Genomic DNA, 19,755 nt, shown 5'->3' with positions numbered 1-19,755 from the left:
TGTTTGAAGTCTACATCTTAATTTGATGTTTGGGAGTGAAAACACAAGTATATACCACCTAAGTTAAATGTCAGTAAAAGAAAAAAAAAAGGAAGCTTATTTGTTTTCCAGAGCTCGATGAAAACTTAATTATTTATGATAACATTTCTGTTGTAAATCAGCGGAAGAAAAACCTAATTTTAGTTGGATTTCATCCACCTTTTTTTTGTCAATTTCAACTCATTGGTGACACATCCTATTATCACATATGCCAAGGAGGATTTTCACAGAAAAAGTCCTGTTTTGGGAAAATCAGTCTCTGACTGGCTGCACGCCGCGGTGTGGCTCTACCTCCCTCCCCCTGCTCTCTGGTTCTGTCTGCAGCTGCAAACGCGCTTTCACTCTTCCCACTCTCTCCCTCTGTGTGCTTCACGGATCTCTGCTGTCACTGACCCTGGATTACTTGGCATCTGTCAGTTGGGACAACATGAATGGCAGATTCTGGTTCATATTTCCTTGCTGTTTGTTCCTTCTGTATCTTCTATCAGGTGAGTAATAGCTGGATTTCTCAAAGATGTAGTCTTACTTGTTGCTTTACATAAGACTGTTCTATATTTGTCTAATTAATCACAAATAGGCCTGATGGTGACAGTTCAGGTAGATTACCTTCAGAAAATTCATCACATTTAATGCATGAATTAAATAAGAACACATATAAACCTTTCATTTTAACTATGGTAACAGTAATTTCATATAATTTTTGTTGCTATTCATTGAGAGAGACAAATTGTATTTGTAGTTGTTCCAGATGTTATTCTTTGAAGCACTTTAGCAGCTTTCAGAAATAACTTGAGAATGTGAAATTTGCCATATGAACAATATAGCAGTAAATGATCCAAATCTGATATTCTTTTCTGGTGCAGGAGGCACGTGTTCAGAAGCAGAGCATAAGCTCTTTTCTGTGATATTCTCCAACTACAATCAGTACATAAGACCAGTGGAAAATGTGTCTGACCCAGTCATTGTGCAATTTGAGGTGTCCATGTCACAGCTGGTCAAAGTGGTAAGTGGCAAAAAGGTTTTTCCTCTCTTCTGTGCTGATGTCTTTTATTCTTGTTATTCACGGGGCACCACTGTGAAAGATATTGTACATCACTCTGCTCAATCAGCATGACCTGGAAAAAGAAAAAAAGCAACATAAGGAGTGTGAGGAGAGTGGGAAATCCAAGCTCAGAAAAAGGCTCTGATTGGTCTGCTTTCACTCCTCAAAAGACTAGCTAGTGTATCCATTTGTCAACTTATGTAGACAAAAAAAATATTACAAAAAGACAAAATTGGGATGCTGTCTCAAACACCTGCGACACTCCCTGCTAATGCGCAGTACCCCCCCCCCCCCAAAAAAAAAAAAAAGAGGGGCTGAGTGGCAGTCTGTCTGGCCAAGTCAAGATGACGAAATGTCAGCTGTCTGAGCGACTCTGATGTTAGGCAGCCTCTATCACTCAGTCACTGCTGGTTAAGATGAGCAGCCCTCATTTTAAGGGTGGATTTTGCTGTAATTAGTTGATTGCAGACCAGCCGGCTAGTCAAAGGAACACAGACTCAGTCAGATCCAGAGGGTGACGATAATTAGGCAAAAATGATTTTGTTTGATGGGGAAATCTGGCTTCATTCACAAAATGCACAGCCTCAGATATACTTTATATTTGCTGTGTCTGCTTGTGTTCTGCTTCAGCATTTCACCAAATTAAATATTGAAAAGACAGTAAGATAAATGTTTATTGCCTCTCTCAAAATCATTTAAACTTAAGTAACACTTACACATTTTTTGTAATTCACGGCTAAATAGAAATAAGTAAGACTGCAAATCGTCATTTATCAGTCTTTTCTTTTTCTATTGTTTAAACAAGCAGATAATAGTTAGTCAAATAATGAGTGTTCATTTAGTGGTGGCTGTTTCATTCATGATATAGTTTGCTAATATGTCATGTACAGATTGCTGTCATCTAACTATTGGCAAAAAGCAATGTGTTAGAGAACACAATAGTATTTTACTATCTGAAATCACAACCGCAAGGTTTCTGTAAGACAGTTTTATTCGCTAATGGGAAATTCGACACCGTATTGCTCATCTATCATCTGTTTTTCTTTATCTGTGAATAAGCAATATGAGCAATTTTCCCGAGAGACTAAAGTCACAAATAAGGATCTGTCTTTCTCAAAAGAAGAAAAAGAGACAAGAGAAATTCATATAAATAGTAGTAAGAAACATTTTTCAAATAAACCCAGGAAATATTACTGATAGTGTGTCAAGGTGCAACAAAATGATGTACATTGCTTTATTTAGCAGGTGATGGATGAACATTTTCCCTCAGCAACACCTGGTGCTCCTAACCGGAGGCTGTTTATATTAGTCGGCCTACACCAATTACAACATGGCTATATGGGTTCATTTAGACCATCAATAGCTCATCGGCTGGGCTGCTTGAGTCATTATCCCACTATCAGGGTTCAGATTCTCTGGGCAGTGACAGTGTGTGTTTTGTTACCAGTGTTTGTTCTTTGAGAGAAAATGGTTTGTCATTTTGTAAAAAAAAGATTTATCGACTTTATTTATTAATTGATAAATGTATTTTTGCAAGAGTTGTGCATGTTTGTTAACTAAGCATATATCATATTTGCAGACATGAGAGTTGTATCCATGTATCTCTATTATTCTTGTGAAAAAAAAGGAAAGGGAGAAGAAAGAAAGAAAGAAAGAAAGAAAGAAAGAAAGAAAGAAAGAAAGAAAGAAAGAAAGAAAGAAAGAAAGAAAGAAAGAAAGAAAGAAAGAAAGAAAGAAAGATGCTTTTCCAAATATTTCAGGACAATAAATTCTTGGTTTGATCATCACATCTGATCATGTAGTCAGCCAATGTCTATAAAAGAAAAGTATTGCTGTTTTATGACTTTCATAAAAACACAAATAAAGACAAAATTGAAGTGCTCTTTAATTCTACACCATGTAAAAACTAAAAACTGCAAAATACACACACAATTCAGCTGAATCAACTGATTCAAATCAATATATATATTCCCCTTATGTCTTTGCATTCTGACCAATTTGGTGATGAGGGATATGTATGTTCGCTATAAAAGTGTGATGAAACTTCTGTTCTCCCAAAGATAATCAATATAGATTAAGCTTGGGCCGTATGTCCACCTGTGCTTACCATCGAGCCAGTGAGCTCTCCTGGATAAAAAGTGGTCACATGAATGGTTAATGTTATGCACTGGGTCATGAGATTGGTTCATTCACGGTCTAAGTCACACAGAGGCCTGACCCTCACAGCTTCTTCCCTCCCCTCCTTGGTTCCTTTGCTCCAGCTTTACCAGTGAGCTGTTAGAATAAAAGTTAAGACTGTGCTCCCACCTCCTGGCTCCAGCTGTCAAGTGTGCTATGCGCCAGACATGGAGGACTCATCGAGGCCTGACCCCGCAGAAAGCACACAAACAGTCCTCAGTGGTGAATTGCATGATCACCTGTGACAGTAGTCTTCCGGTTTTGACTGAAGATGTTAACATTTATCTGTTTTTCTTTGGTTTAATGTCAGTATAATCAAGTTTACTCTGTTTTCAGGATGAAATCAATCAGATCATGGAGACCAATCTATGGCTGAGACATGTAAGTTTACGGCCCATGACTGTTAAAACAGACCTTGAACAAGGGCATCAAGTATGGATCCAGACTGCTGTCATACGTGATTCTTTGGGGCCAGACTGACAGGATGAATTATTCATGGGAAGAAGCTGTTTGAATACATTGATCAATGTGATCGTACTTATGAGGAAAAATATCAAGCATGTGCACTTAGATTCAATTTCATTGTGTTTTTTAAAAAATTTGACAGCAGTTTAGAAATCCTAGAAAGTCAATCAAATATATTTCGGTTGCGTGATAAAAACCTTCTACATCAAGCTGAACCTGGGGTTTTTAACCTAAGTTCAAATCATTTGGATTTCATCATTTTAAAAATCAAGGCTACCACACAATAAAAGCTAGTGTACACACCTAGGTAAAAAAGATAGCATCAGGCTTTTTACCACGTGGTGCCTCTGAGCACTGAACCAGGTCTGAGAAAAATTATGCAGGTGTCCATTTTACAAGCTCTCAGCTAATAAACCGCTGTGTCAAAGCTGTGATAACTTTTTGGTGTTCATAGGAGGGACATTTATTCTTTTACTTTAAAATCAACCTTTTTTCTTTGTTGCTATGTCTTTGGGGGTTGCAAAAAGTACCCCAGTGGGGAATATTGCATTTCCCCTGCCGCACATCCCAGTTTGACAAAATACTCTAGATATATACAGTTTTGTAATTAAGTGAATTATTTATAGCACTCTGAGGCTGCCTTGACATTGCTGCTTCATGAGTCTCATGAGGATCACTGGCTGTGCTGAGCAGTGGGTCAATCGCAGTGACCAAAAGGTCCATAAAACCTACTATAAACTATAATCTCATTGATCTTATCACACACACATTACGGTATAAGCTCTGTTTATACGTGGCAGGAGGAGATGATGAGTTTTAATTGCTTTCATGTGGGACATTTTACAGAAAATGCATAAAAAAAAAATCAATCAAATGAGATAATCACAAGAGGAAGCCAATGGTGACTTGTTTAATTTTAAGAGGTTTTCAATTTAATGCCAAATTGTTTGAATGGTAAAAGACTGTTGATACAGGAATAAATGTTCCCCTCGTAATAAATTGTTCATTGGTGTTCCCATAACATTGGATCTGACTTGTGGGGGTCAGAATTTAAATTTGTCCGACACTAAAGTATATGAGTGCAATTCATTGCTATCAAAAGCATGTTAAATTTTTAGTGAGCATTCAGCAACCAAAAGTAAGTACTGCCTCACATGCACGTGGTCCGTTCTATCTGTTATATTATGGACTGCTGCTAAGACATTTTAGCTTTATTTAAACTCAAACTGAAAACATGAACTGTTATTGTTGCAAAATTCTGCCTGACAATATAAATGTTTTAGATAAATTGATCATTTGGATTGATTTTCAGATCTGGAATGACTATAAACTCAAATGGAACCCAAAAGATTTTGGAGGGGTTGAGTTTATCCGAGTACCGTCTGACAGGATATGGAAACCAGACATTGTCCTGTACAACAAGTAAGTTTACTAAGTCAGTTTCCATTGCTGATTTGGGGTGCTTTTTGTTTTGAAGGTATACTATTATCAAGTTTATTTTACTTTTAATTCAATCTGACCCTGCCCTTCCTGTTCAACTTTCACCGTGCTCCTGTTGTCACGCAGTCTTTCTGTCTGTCTTTCTGTCTATACAGTGCAGTTGGGGATTTCCAGGTTGATGACAAAACAAAGGCCCTGCTTCGCTACAATGGTGATGTCACTTGGATCCCTCCTGCAATATTCAAGAGCTCCTGCAAGATAGACGTCACCTACTTCCCTTTCGACTACCAGAACTGCACAATGAAGTTTGGCTCCTGGACCTACGACAAGGCCAAGATCGACCTGGTGCTGATTGGCTCAACTATCAACCTCAAGGACTTCTGGGAGACTGGTGAATGGACGATAATTGATGCTCCTGGCTACAAACATGACATCAAGTACAACTGCTGTGAGGAGATCTACACAGATATCACATACTCTTTATACATCCGCCGCCTGCCTCTTTTCTACACTGTCAACATGATCATCCCCTGCCTCCTCATCTCCTTCCTCACAGTGCTTGTCTTCTATCTGCCCTCTGACTGTGGTGAGAAAGTCACATTGTGTATCTCCGTCCTGCTGTCTTTGACTGTCTTCCTCCTCGTCATTACAGAGACCATTCCTTCCACCTCGCTCGTCATTCCTCTGATTGGCGAGTACCTCCTCTTCACCATGATTTTTGTCACCCTCTCTATTGTCATTACTGTTTTTGTGTTGAATGTCCATTACCGCACACCAAAGACGCACACCATGCCCTGCTGGGTACGGAGTGTGTTCTTGGGAATGCTGCCTAGAGTGATGTTCATGACCAGGCCAGAGAGGGACCCGGAGAAGGTGACCGTGGCTGGCAGTGTTCAAGCGATGCATTCGAGAACCTGCGCCGTTCATTCGTCAGGTACCCAACAAAAGCAGCACAAGCCGCAGGCTCTTGCCTCCAGTGTGGTGTCGAGCCTTACAAACCGCCAGCACCATTTTAACAACACAGAGCTCTCCAATCTCAATAGTTTGAGCGGAGATTCAGCCAAATGTGCTTGCTCGGGCTTCTTGTGCTGCGAAGGGCGGTGCAACTGTTGTTGGCAAAAGAGATCTGGCAAACTGCCTTTAGACTCTGGAGGAGGGAGCGGAGGACTCGGTAGCCTGGGGACCCTCACCGGTGGCGGTGCTGCTGGGGTCGGAGGGGAGAGTCAGTGCTCCAGCTCTGAGTCTCTGGATGGAGGTATAATGGCCCTTTTGCCGCTCTCCCCTGAGGTCAGGGAGGCCATCGAGAGTGTTAAATACATAGCAGAGAACATGAGATTACAGAATGAAGCAAAAGAGGTGAGGAGATATTCTAAATATGTATGTTTATATGCTATGTTTGTATTCTGAATATTTATTGGGCAACTTGCTGTCAAGGAAACAACGAAAATGTCACTTTAACACCAAAAATGCCTTACTGTGATCCTCTCACAGGTTCAGGATGACTGGAAGTATGTTGCTATGGTTATCGACAGGATCTTCCTGTGGGTTTTTATCCTCGTGTGTATCCTGGGAACAGCTGGTCTCTTCCTTCAGCCTCTACTACTTTGGGACGACATTTGATCGAGTTTAAAAAACAATTGAATACCAAAGTTCTGAAATGCACAGAACCTTTTTCTCATTTGATTGTAGCCATGCCTTAGAATAAGTAAAAAGAGAAGATCTAGGAGAAAAAAGTGACCATGGATCAGTGATTTTTGTTTTGTCTGTTTGTATGTGTATTGGTCCGTTGGCTGAAATATTTGAAAGACTCCTCAATTCTGAGAAGATGGCTTAAAAAATGGGTTTGCTCTAATTAAATCTGAATAGGCTGCAACCTCACAGGAAATCCCATAATCTGATCTTTCAGTGTGGAGGCATCCACCACCAGGACACGATCGGGAATAAAAGAGACAACGTACTTAACACACACAATGTGGTGGCTATCTTTGCTCTTTGGAGAGTTTGTCTTCATTCTAAATATTTTCCGTCAATAAACACTTTCCATGGATGACGAGGGCTGAAAACAAAAAGTTGTTCTGAGTTAAAGATTTAAAAAAAACAGAAGAAAGAAGTCAAAAATCAAACATACACAATAAAATTACCTTTCTTACTAGGAGATGGTGCTTCCACATAGCATCAGTCACAGTTAATAGGCCATTGTGTGAAATTGTATGACTAAACTGATGTGAAAGATAACATGCATCTAGTAAAGCTCTGTCATCCATCCTGATTGTTTTCATTTGGCATAGTGAGAAAGTTTCTGAAGTTTGACTTGAATGGAGGACATCATTAGACATTCTACTATGTACAGTTTCACTCAGGATTGTATGACACCCCTTGCAGCATTAAAGATCCAACAAGTCCTCTACTCGAAACACCAAATAGATTTTTTTTTTCTTACCCTTCAATACAACCTATAACAGCATCTCTAAACTGTTGGCACACATGGCAGGTGGTGAATACACCTGAGGAATTGTGATTTTTATTTAAATAAAAAAAAAGTAATTATTGCATTCACATGGAGAAAGGTTGTAGATGTATTCATAAGTGCAACCACACTATTAGAAACCTCAGCATTTTTTCTAACATCATTTTCCAAAACAGCAAAAGTCCGCACAGATGGTCTTGCTTCAAATTTATGATTTTTAGTTTGGTTAAGTTGAATTATCCTTCATATTTCCCCAAAGAAATATAGATTTGTCATTATGTGAAGTTATTGCAGTGGGCAGGATTGACTTTCTGTAGTGATTCTTATTGCAGTTGTGCTGAAGAAGCCTCTGGCTGAAGACGCTATGTTGCTCAGAGGGTGTACAGTGTTGTTGTTCATTGTGTTGTGAAGCTTGTGCAACATTCTTCTTTTGACAATCCTCTCCAAGAGCTCCAGAACAGTACGCAGCACACAACCAGCTTCACCCTATGAGTTTATTTACTTTTTAAAGTCACTGGGTCTAATGTTTTAAAAATGCTGTAATGCTGTTTTCAAAATTATTGTCATGAGCAGTTTCTAATAATCTGTTTTCTTCATATAAAGAGACTAAATACTTTTTTTTGTCTAACATTACCAGGCTGGTTGGAGTATTTTGGAGCATTTGAAATCTTTCTTTCCGGCTGTCTCAGCTGCCTCTCAGTTACTTTTGTCTTGGCTCCATGATGTTGAGATTGGGACTCTGTGGTGGTCACACCATCTATTGCAGAACTCCTTGATCTTTTCATAGCTGAAGTTGGTTTGCTACAACTCTGGCTGTATGTTTGGGATCACTGTGATGATTCAGACTTTATCTGGGACTGCTTAAAGGCTTCCTCAATAGTATATGTATGTTGGATAAGAATTTAAGAATACAGTGAAAACATTTGAAACTAAAAGATATTTGCAACTATGCTAATGTTTGATTCATAGGTATGTTTTGAATTGGCCATTATGTTTCATCTGACTAACTAAACAAGTGATAAAAGAAAAAGCTAGAAGGCAGGAGACTATTTGGGTTATTTATATCTCAAGCACAATGCCTCCTACCTTCTGCCTTTTTCTTTAATCCCTTCTTTTTCGTGTCTAGGTTTTTTGAGTTTCATTGGAGTTCCATTAAAGAACATCATGTTCATTGTTTTTCTATATATTTGCCAACAAGTATTTACGTGTTTCTACTCAGATTTTTTGACCACTCCTCTTTGGCAACATTCTACACGTCCTTGAGGTAGGAAAGCTCCCTTGCCATTACAGAGGTTTATTGTTTCCTCAACAGATTCTCTGTGTGATTCAGACCTTTACTCTTGACTGTGAAGACGGTGCTCTTGGGAGCTGAAGGCTCATCCCCCCCCTTTTTTTTCAGGACCATTTGAAATCGTGTGGTGTTTTGCTTTTTCTTATAGTTAATATTCTTTTTTTTTTTTAGATAATTGAAATAATTTTGTCATATACCATACATGTATTCAAATATTTATTTATAATGATTTTTTTTTACATTGAGCAATAAAAATCTCTAGCACAGTATAATTAATCATAATATTCATCTATTTTCCAGCCAATAGAAGTCTGTTAAAAAGAACACTTCTTTAATTCTGGTATGTGTTTGAATAATTTCAGGCTTAGCATAGTGGTTAAAACATTTGCACAGTTCTTTATAAAACCATTAGAATACCATTACAGCGTGAAATTCATCACTTTAGTTTGGATTTTTTTTTTAATAGGCCAATACAAAAATGGGTGAATAGGATATTTCCTCCCCTGTTTAAAGAAAAGTGAACCCCAGCAATGATGTGGGCTGTTAAAATGGTGACACCATGTGGTAATATTTTGTTACTACAAGTGATTTACAGGTAGTTTTTGAAGGGATGAATCGACCATGGGGTTGCGGTGAGAGAAAAGACACATTTTAATAGTCACAGAAACAGAAGCTCTATAAATCACATTTTTCCACATCCTCTCTCTCCACCATGTGAAATTCCATCCAGATTTGAGCAGTCTAAGTAATGTAGTTTCCATACAGGCCCCAGTTCAGGGTGATCAGAATGCAAAAATAAGCAGTAAAATGGCCCTATTCTGCATTTTCACAAATCAGAAAAAGGTTTCACAAATCCCAAACAAGGTTTTAATGAATCTATAGCCTCTTTAGAATAATTCCATCCAGATTTGAGCAGCCTAACTAATGTAGTTTCCATACAGGACCCAGTTCAGGGTGATCAGAATGCGAAAAAGCAGTAAAATGGCCCTATTCTGCATTTTCACAAATCAGAAAAAGGTTTCTCAAATCCCAAACAAGGTTTTAAAGCTGCAGTCTGCAGGATTTGTTGTTGTCATACGTAAAGTCCTACTTTTTGGCATTTTAAGAGTTTACATGATCTATCAGAACGCTGTTGAAAACGGTGACCTCCGTAGTCGCAAAATGCAAGAAATGCTTATTTTTTAACCGAAAAATAAAAAGTTATTCAACTTCCTGTCCCGCCCCTTCAAAACACATGAGAACTCGTGCACGTCTACGTGCATACCAGATGCGCCCACACGACTCCTCATTCATCAACTCACCTGTCATTTGCGATCATGGAAGACACAGTAAGTAGACAAGCCCGTAATGAAGTTCAATAGTCCAGATAAATAAGCGTGGGGACGAGCCTACCTTGTATCGCGCGTGCACAATCGGTGATTGACAGGCAGCAGAGCCCAGCTCGTAAACGTGATTGGTTACCTTTTACCGGTCCGGTCTGCAATTTTGTAAACAAACCTGCTGGCTTTGGAGGGACCTAGCGGGACATATAGGGGACCTAGAGAATTATTTTTTTTTTTTGTATTGGGGTATTTAATGTACTACTTTCAGAATCCCCGGACAGTTCCAGGCATTATGCTTGAAAAAGAGTTGCAGACTGCAGCTTTAATGAATCTATAGCCTCTTTAGAATAATTCCATCCAGATTTGAGCAGTGTAACCATTGTAGTTTCCATACAGGACCTTGTTTTGGTCGATCAAAATGCAAAAAAAAATGCAGTGAAATGGCCCTTTACGCCCACCCCTTTAAAGCTGCGGTCGGCAACTTTTTTTTAGTCGTGTACGCGCATCTGAGGAGTCGTAGACGTGCACGAGTTCTCATGTGTTTTGATGGGGCGGGACAGGAAGTTGAATAACTTTTTATTTTTCGGTTAAAAAATAAGCATTTCTTGCCAGCCTGTAAAAGGGCTGTGTGTGCGCTTACACTGGTGTGAGCTCACGTGCACAACCTCGTCCACAGAGGGGGAGGGGTTTGGGGGGCGATACGGAGCTTGTTAGAGGTTGGGGGAGGGACCTGAAAGTTGTATTAGTTCGAATTTTCCGACTTTAGACTCCTAATTTTGAAAACCTGCCGACTGCAGCTTTAATTCGCGAATCGGATGCCAACTTCAGCATCGTCACAGGAAGTAGTTTGATATAGACTCACATTGTGGGTGTAGACGAGAGTTTAAAAGTTGCTCCTACAAAGCATCACAAGGTCTGCTGGAGAGGCTGTGTATGCGTGCCATAATTCTTATATCATGATGAACACATTCACCTTTCTCCTCTGTAAGTAAATGTTCAGTTTGTTTCAACAGTTCTCTCTGCAATCTAAAGCTGGAAAAAAAATTCATGTTATTTTGTACTTTTTGTCTTTTGAGGTGCTTTGGTAACAGAGGTCATAAGCCAGACTAAAGGTGAGCAAAATCCCAAACACTTAAAGGAGAAAGTCTGCTGTGTTTTTTTTAAATTAAATAGTTCAGCAGTTTTCATTGTGTCATGCAGATATTTCTCCTGCAAAGATCCTGGCCCCGCAGAAAACTGTAAGCGAGAACGACGACCTTTACTTAACCTGCAGCACATTCGGGATAAAAAAAGACTCCAGGGTTTTTGTTTATTTGTTGAAAAATGGACGTGGATTCAAGAAAATGACACAGAAGCAAGATCAGAATGATGTCATCTTCAAAATTTCTAAAGTTGATATAGTTGATCACAGTGGAAACTACAGCTGCGTGTATTCCCCCCAAAATTACACACTCTCTGCAGTTGCTGAGAGAGGAGACAACATCATTCAGATTCTGGTCATTGGTGAGTTTTTCTCTTCTTATGAAAATTTGACGAGGTTGTAATTTCTTTATACTCATTCATTCTCCTACTGCCATGCAGCCAATTCTCTTCCAGCAGACATTTCAGTAGCTAGGCCGCCAACTGTTTACGAGGGAGACCATGTTGAATTCAAGTGTACGCTTTCCGACACGCTGCATACACTCAATGAATGTCAGCTCATCTACTCTTACCTGTGGAAGAATGAGACCATCCTCCAAGTGAAGGCATTTGATGTCGCTCAGATGGAGGCCTCTTTCACTATCGATGGCGCCGTCCTGAGGGATTCGGGTCATTACAGCTGCACTGTGTTGCCATCTGAATGCATCCAAGAGCATGAGAAGAAATTCTATGGAAAAAATACAGTGTTTCTGGAGGTCAACAAAGAGGAGGAGCCACACTGTCTGTTTGCCTTTTTTTTCCCTTTTTATTTACTTTATTTATATTTAATGTTTTGGGAAATATAGCTCATAATATCCGTTGGTTTTCTAGTGCTTTTGCGTCCCCTGGTGATTGTCCCTTGTGGATTGACAATGCTGTTGCTGCTCTTTGGATTGTTTCTATGGCGCATCTCAAACAAACAAGGTCAGAGGAGTCCAATAAAACAAAAAAAAAAACAATTTTACATTCAATTTTAGAAACATTATCATTTAAAGTAGTACTAACTTCTACAGCACACTGTATCACACATCTTATCGGAGCATAGTGACCTTAATCTGTGTGTCGTTTTGACGCGTTACATTCTATTTGTTTTGTGTCAGCAGGCCACACAGTTTCTTCAGATCCACGGTGAGCTCTGGTTTAGTCTTTTGGATGTGTCCAAAGCAGCTAAGAAAATGGCAGGATAATGATTAAGAATCTGATTTCTTACAGTGAAATGAGTTGGCAGGCAAATTCAGACGTGCTGGAAGAGCAAGAAGATGTGGAAGAGCGAGATGATGTGGAAGCACAGAGTGGTGTGTTTACAGTAGAATCACACCTAGCTGTCCTGTTTTATTTCAAGTAAAAAAAAAAAAAGACTACATCCAAAATCCAGATTTTACGCCAATTTAAAAATGTTTTTAAACTACTTCCTGTAATCGTTACCAATCAGACTTGATAAAGCCTATTGAGACTTTCTTGGGACAGATTACTGTACACAACTACAATGAATAATTACTGATTGTCATATAATAAAAGCTATGATAGGCTTTTACTTATTGGTCTCATTCCTTTTTTATTATTCAGAAGAAGAGGATTCATTCAGCATGCAGGATGCAGCAGAGTAAGAATATGAATCTATTGCAAAACTAACTGTACCATGTTATGTTACCAGTGTATACAGATACAAATGAGCCACATCAGAAATCTTGAAAAAAATTTCCCTTTGACTTAAATTTACACATGCAATCACTTCTGATTTGACAAAAATCAGAAGTTCTTTGTTATATTAACTGTAAAATCTAACATTATTTTTTTGATTCCCCTTGTCAACCTTTTTATAAAACCAGATACGACCAGATTCCGACTGCTGAGGACTGCCCTCAGTATGACGACTGTGAGGGAGCGTACAGTCAAGTAGGTAAGACTGAACCTTTTAGTGTAGACCTACTTTGCCCTCTTGTAGAAGTCATTAATATCATCATTGTCCTATAACAGTCACATATATGACTTTAATTGCTAACATAATGATGAAGGTAATAATAAATTTGATGGCATTGATCATGTGTTCCACCGACAAAATTTGAGTACTAAAGGTACTGAAAAATTCATAGCCGTTCTAACAATCCCGTATTTACACAATTGGCAATGTGAGAAACAGGGTCATTCCCATTTTTTTTTGACAAGCAGACATCTGTCATTGAGTGGAGAAGAAGAATACTCTGTAGGACTAAGTATAATGAAAAGAATGTCTTTAAAATACTAAAATAAGAGTACCAAAAAACATGAACCCTGTTACTGGTATACCATTATACACTATACCGCCTGCAATCTTGTCAAACCAGAATTTCTAACATTTCCAATTGTACCAATCATATGGCAATGTGGATGTTCAAAGACTTTTCATTTGCAACAATTTAAAAAAAGCTGTGAAATAAATGTTCCACTTCCAAGAAGAACCATGTTTTCCTGGGAAATTTAGAAGAAGTAGAAAGTGTAACAGATAGACTTGGTTGAAAAACAAAGCTGTTCTCATGTACAGCCTTTTGTTATAGTTTATAGATAAAAATATCTCAGAGGAAAACCACATGTGCATTTTCAGCAGCCAGGCAGATGTGAAAGATGTTGTGTCACATGATTTTTGACTCACAGGAGCTAGATCTGACCATAAAATGCAGCAACAGAAATAACTACTTTGTCTGTTAAACCGTACACTTTGTAACCACAGATGATGCGCCTGTGAGACGAGATCCACCGTGTCTGTTGTACGCTACATCCGTCAAACGTTAAAAAAAAACATCCCATCCAGCGTTCACCGAAGGTAAATACCTACATGGAACATCTGGATGTGTTGCAGCCCTGTTTTGGAACATTTCTCAGCGACTTCATGAATATAAATCAGTGGTTGATGTTCAGAGTGAATGTTATCTATTGTCGTCTTATATGAATATTACAAAGACAGGAATTGGGATGCACTCTGATCAAGTAATTGAACTATTTGATTAAAAGAATTGGTGTGTTTCCCATTTTCAACAGTTAGTGGGGTTTTGTTTGTTTGTCCTCATGAATGTCAAGATTTTTCATTCATTCATTTTGAATTGTGAAAAACAAAGTAAGCCATATTTACTGTTTTCTAATTACCATTATTTTGTCTTATATAGCATAAAATTATGTAATGATGATGTAATGATATAATCGGTGGCTGATATCAACAATACATTTTGATTGTATTCGGATATGTCTTATTGTATATACTGTACATCACCATTTAAAGTTAGACCCCATTTTTAGACTCAATCATTTGTATTTTTATAAAATACATCTAATGTATTTACATGTCGCAAATAGGTGAGCAGGGATTCTACTTGAAACCATTACTTATATCTAATGACCCCAGCTGTGTTAAGTTACTACAGACATTTTCTGCTGTTGCTGCGTCACATTAAAATGACTCAAACCGCAAAATGTGTTGCTTTCTTTGTTATACGTTTGCCAAGAAAGCAGTCACCAATGTTACCTCTGACATCATCAACCAGAAAGAAAACCTAGATGAAGGAAATAAAAAAAATTCTTGTACTGAGGCTGAAAGTCAATGTTCCATGTTTTATCTCATCATCACAGGCAGGAGGCTGCGTGTAGGCCTCTTGTGGAGAGTTTTACTTATATAATACATATACATATATATGTGTGCAACCTATTTTTAGTGAAGGCTGCTTTGCTCCTCTCTCTAACTGCTGCTGCAACTCTCTCGTTGGAATACATTTAGGCAGCTGGGGAACAACTGGAGTTACTCTGTCATCAAAAACTACTGGGCACAAAATGCATTGGTGTCTGCCTTGATGTATTTTAGTGCGCACTTTAGGATGGAAATATAAACAAGTTTTTCATTCAGTGAATGAGATGGCCCTAAAAATCAGAGCGACTTTTGCATTCATTGTCAAAGTGTGACTGAATTAAGTAAAATGAATTATTCAACTAAGTAATGATAATCTAACATAAGAAATAACTGCTGGTCTCATTGTTACACAGCTTTGGTAAAAACTCGATATTTCCAGGGATGTATGAAAACAAAAATGAAACAAGAAAAGTTGAATTTCATGTTCATCTTTGTTAACAATTGACTTACAGCTGAGTCTAACATGGCATCAAGTCCACCACTAGATGTGTTAAAGCCTGTAGGCATAGGGCTGCCACTGGATGGTTGAATTTTGTTTGATACAATTAACTGATTTTATTAAATTAGACTTCCCTTTGAATTTAGAAATACTCTTAAGTTCAACTGACAGAAGACAGATGACAGTTTCATTTATTTTTTTTATTTGTTTCATTATGTCTTCTTTTCAGGCATTTCTTAAGGCATACAAACCTGAAAAACATAACAGTTACAAAAGTAATCGCTGTTAAAAGCGTCAGAATAAACAGCACTACATCTACAGAATAATAGGAGTACCAGGGCATTCTGTAGGATTGCGCTTTCAGGTGAGCTGCACCTTTGTGTCTCATGACGAACTCTATCCAGAAGAGGGCGGCATCCATCGGCCTCATCGGCTGATCTCTGTGCAGCCTGGAGAGTCTCTGCATGTTCATCCTGTAGGACGGCTCGTTCAGGACTTCTTGTATGGCCTTCAGGAAGTTTTCATCTTTGTCTACTGTGGCTAATGTTAGCATTTTAGCTGCTCCTCTCTCTTGCAGACGGAGCAGGTTGTCATACTGGTCATAAAACAAGGGTAGACCCACAACTGGGACTCCATGATATATGGCCTCTTGGACTCCGTTTGTTCCTCCATGAGCAACAAATAATTTAGTCTTAGGATGTCCTAAAAGGTCATTCTGTGGCATCCAGTCGACCACCAAAGTGTTGTTGCCCAGAGTGGACGGTCTGCTACCTTTATAGCTCCAGATGACTTTCTGTGGCAACTTAGCAAAAGCAGTAGCAATTTCATTTGCCATGTCATCAGGAAGTTCATTCACAAAAGTTCCCAGAGACATGATTATGACACCATGCTCTCCAGAGCTCTGCACAAACTCCTCCAAATGCTCAGGAAGTGGTTTAGAGGCCTTACACTGAAAGCCTCCAATATAGATAACATTAGGCATGGTGGGGCGAGGAAATTCAAACACAAAGTCCACTCTCATAAGCCACAAGTCTGCTCCCAGTAATAAATCACTGTATCTGACTCCTGGGCCAAAGAATTGATCACAGACAGCTTGATACTGAGGGCGAATCAAAAATGTATCCTGTGCTTCCCAGATGGCGTAGAAAATGAGATTTTTGACTCTCTGTGTGAAAGTCATTTTGTCTGTGAGTCCTGAACCTGTCATTGGAACATAAGATAAAGGAGAGGGTGCAATTGCCAAGTGCCCCTCCCCACTGGTAATCCATCGCACATTATAGACAAGAGGTAGTTTGAGAGCATGAGCCAACAATATACCTGCACCCCATGCTGGATCAGTTATAACCATGTCGTAATTCTTTGTCCTTAAACTGTTCATCAATTCTTTATCCTCAAACATGGTGGTAGCCATTTTGCACATCATTCCATGGACGTCAAACATTGCATCGAACATTTCAGCCTGCAAACTCACAAAACTCACAACAGGGCTCTCCCCCCTCTCTATAGCTATGATCTTTTTGAGGATGGGGCGAATAAAATCATTATTAAAAGCTTTAAAGACAGGAACTGTGATGGTTTTGTAGTGCGGGCAATCATCTTTGATGTACCAGCTTTGATTGGTCCGTATCACATCGATGGAATGTCCTTGCGAGTGGAGAGCCTTGATCATGATGTCCATGTTCACCCAGTGGCTTCCCTCCAAAGGAACAATTAAAATCCGGCCTCCAAGACCACCTCGCCATGACAGGAAAATTGCAGTTAGAAAGAGAAGAAGGGTGGCTGCATTTCCACTGGAGGTCATGTTTAACCTGTAAGGAGGAAAAAAGCTCAGGATGAGTCAAAAAATAGCGATAAAAGTATGTTGATGTTAAAGTATTTTCCATATTCAAGCTTTACTACGAAAAAAGTGATACTGAATTACACACAGGACAAACTGGAACTCACCTGTTTCAAATGGAGTAGCTGCCCTCTTGCAGTTCCCCAGATGCTTGTGTGAAACTTTCTGAGTGCTGCACCAGTCAATATGTAACTGCACATTCTGAAAAAGCTTACATAAGCCGATTATAGATTTACTGTTCTTTGAGGTTTTTTTCCGTTCAACTGGAATGGATAAACAAAGGTGGCCTCTTTGTTGAAACCATATTGCACAGGCTTGTGTTAAATCTGCTCAGGACTTTATGAAGTTTAACTCTATGTAGCACTCGTGCTTTTTGGACATTTAATATCTGCCGCTCAATTACAACTTGGATTTATGCACTTTTAACACTATTTCTTTTAATCTTCAGAAGTATTTCGTCTTAAAAGTATATTTTCTGTCCACTTATTGATTTTAGTTTGAGTAAGTCAAAGTAAATATTAGCCTATACAGTCTGTGAGAGAGGGACATCCTGCCCAACCTTCTCGTTTCACAAATAACCTCTAAAGTCTAAAACGAACTGAAAATGCATAAAGAAAAAAAAAAAAATAGGCAGCACATTAGTGTATTGGTATGAGGGATTTCTCACAAAAAATCTGAAATACGTATTCGAAAGCCAGTGGTTCAAAAACATCTACCTCTCATTTTGGCACGTGTGGTAAAGGTTTATCACCACCTCTTACACAACTGTGAATCTCCGCTTTATGTAACTTTTTGACTGGATATGCATAGAGGTTGTTATCTATATGTGATGTAAACATGCATTTCTTAGAGAAATCATTAACACTGTTAGTGTTAAAGTCTGATCTTCAACAGTAGTTTATGGAGTATTTCTGGGGTCTTTCATTGAAATAAATGCATTTTGTTAAATAATACCATAAAAAAGTCATTCTAAAAGTCTTAGTCTGCTTTATTCACTCGTGAAATTGTAAGAAGTGGCATTAAGTTGTTAAGTCCCTCAAATGCCACACTTCATTGCTCAGTGGGATTTAGATTGCAGAATGTGTTTGTTTCCGTGTCATTCATCTGTACTCTCCACAGTATGACTGATCCACATAAACTTTAACTGACATGATCTTGTTGGGACTTAATTTAGCAATCATGGGATGTAAAACTTAAGTTGGATTTATCATTTAGGGTTTTATCCGCGTTGCAAGATATAGATGGTTAGGTTGGTGACATACAGCAACTTATCTCATTAAAAATATGAACTAACAGATGCTTTAAGGTGTGCAAAGGAATATATTCAATAAAAAGGTGTCAAATGTCAGCTGCCACCTTAAACCTCTCCATGTTCTCTGTACTAAACCGTCTACGTTCTTTACAAGTGCAGGATCGTGTTAATCAGTTGTACTTTTAACTTCTGTATTTAGTGTAGGAGGTTTTAAAATATCACTGTCATCAACAGTAGACCCAATATGTTCAAGCTTGAGAGGCCTTAATGTTTTCAATAACGTTTTATTTCTTTTAGATGTAGTGTGGATATATGACCACTCAGGGGCAGTGCATGGTCCATTTAAGCCTGAAGCACAGCTAATCTTCCACACTTTCTGAGTTATCTACCTGAAGTAAGAGAGATTTATTCCAATCCGTGTTAAGGCCTATTTTGTACTTGTTAATTAGAACTAGGTATTTTGTGCTAAGCTATTAGTGAGCATAAAGCATCCTGGACCTATGCCATTTCATTACAGAGCTGTTATCACGGATTGTTTCACAGTTCTAAAAGAATGCAGGATGTGTCCTCAGGCTGAAGGGGAGTGCTGGGAATTTCAAGTCCTGACAAGAAAATCTGAAAAGACTGGTGTTTGTTATGTCTCCCTCAGAGAATTTTGTTTTCCCAGAAAGTTTAATGACTATTCAGATGTGCCTGACTCCAAGACAAATCATGGTTAGACTTGCCGGAGACTTCCCTCTACATTGAGATTAACATGCAAAAAAACATCCCAGTGCATTAATCGGTTGTGCTATTTCTCCAAGGACCATTCTCAATATATTGTTTGAGTCTACTCCTGAAAGAATTAAAATGTAAATCTCCACTCCATGATACCAGTGAGAACACAAGGCCAAATGAATGTGTTCTATTGTACTGCCATTTATTTGGGTGGACAGTTGACTGGAACAAATGATCTTAAAATCATCTTTACTCTCAGAAATTCACATTCTTAAAACAAATCAAAACTTTGTTGTAATTTGCAGTGTCCTGTATTTGCTACACATATATGTTGTACCAATTGTCTCTGTAGATTGTTTGAACTGTTAAGCTGTCGTGTTCCTCATATTTTTGTGTTACATCCCCATGAGCATATACTGCCGAAGATCTTTA

At 38.6% G+C, this 19,755-nt stretch overlaps 2 protein-coding genes, 2 long non-coding RNA genes and 1 pseudogene across 4 annotated transcripts; 4 read left to right on the top strand and 1 right to left on the bottom strand.

The window, feature by feature from the left end:
* Positions 1–401: 401 nt before the first annotated feature.
* chrna3 (cholinergic receptor, nicotinic, alpha 3) lies at positions 402–8,813 on the top strand. The gene is made up of 6 exons (XM_075464025.1): positions 402–527; positions 903–1,042; positions 3,596–3,640; positions 5,037–5,146; positions 5,320–6,520; positions 6,656–8,813. Exons 1-6 carry the CDS (start codon positions 467–469, stop codon positions 6,782–6,784), a joined length of 1,686 nt encoding a protein of 561 aa, XP_075320140.1. The 5' UTR covers positions 402–466; the 3' UTR covers positions 6,785–8,813.
* A 2,344-nt stretch (positions 8,814–11,157) lies between these two features.
* Positions 11,158–11,572, top strand: LOC142385337 (uncharacterized). Its single transcript, XR_012770160.1, has 3 exons — positions 11,158–11,228; positions 11,321–11,356; positions 11,445–11,572. It is a non-coding gene; the product is annotated as an uncharacterized LOC142385337 (long non-coding RNA).
* Positions 11,573–11,587: 15 nt separating this feature from the next.
* Positions 11,588–12,768, top strand: LOC142383734 (uncharacterized). The gene is made up of 5 exons (XM_075469418.1): positions 11,588–11,747; positions 11,826–12,164; positions 12,255–12,347; positions 12,524–12,551; positions 12,636–12,768. The coding sequence occupies exons 1-5, from the start codon at positions 11,588–11,590 to the stop codon at positions 12,766–12,768; spliced, it is 753 nt and encodes a 250-aa protein (XP_075325533.1).
* A 178-nt stretch (positions 12,769–12,946) lies between these two features.
* LOC142385334 (uncharacterized) lies at positions 12,947–14,373 on the top strand. The gene is made up of 3 exons (XR_012770159.1): positions 12,947–13,026; positions 13,253–13,323; positions 14,131–14,373. It is a non-coding gene; the product is annotated as an uncharacterized LOC142385334 (long non-coding RNA).
* Positions 14,374–15,704: 1,331 nt separating this feature from the next.
* Positions 15,705–17,195, bottom strand: LOC142383733 (UDP-glucuronosyltransferase 2A3 pseudogene; annotated as a pseudogene).
* Between the last annotated feature and the right edge of the window lie 2,560 nt (positions 17,196–19,755).

Source organism: Odontesthes bonariensis, chromosome 1 (genome assembly GCF_027942865.1).
Source record: "Odontesthes bonariensis isolate fOdoBon6 chromosome 1, fOdoBon6.hap1, whole genome shotgun sequence".
In the NCBI taxonomy this organism is placed as follows: Eukaryota; Metazoa; Chordata; class Actinopteri; order Atheriniformes; family Atherinopsidae; genus Odontesthes; species Odontesthes bonariensis.
Note: the sequence above shows the minus strand (reverse complement) of the source record. Positions and strands in the feature narration are given on the sequence as shown.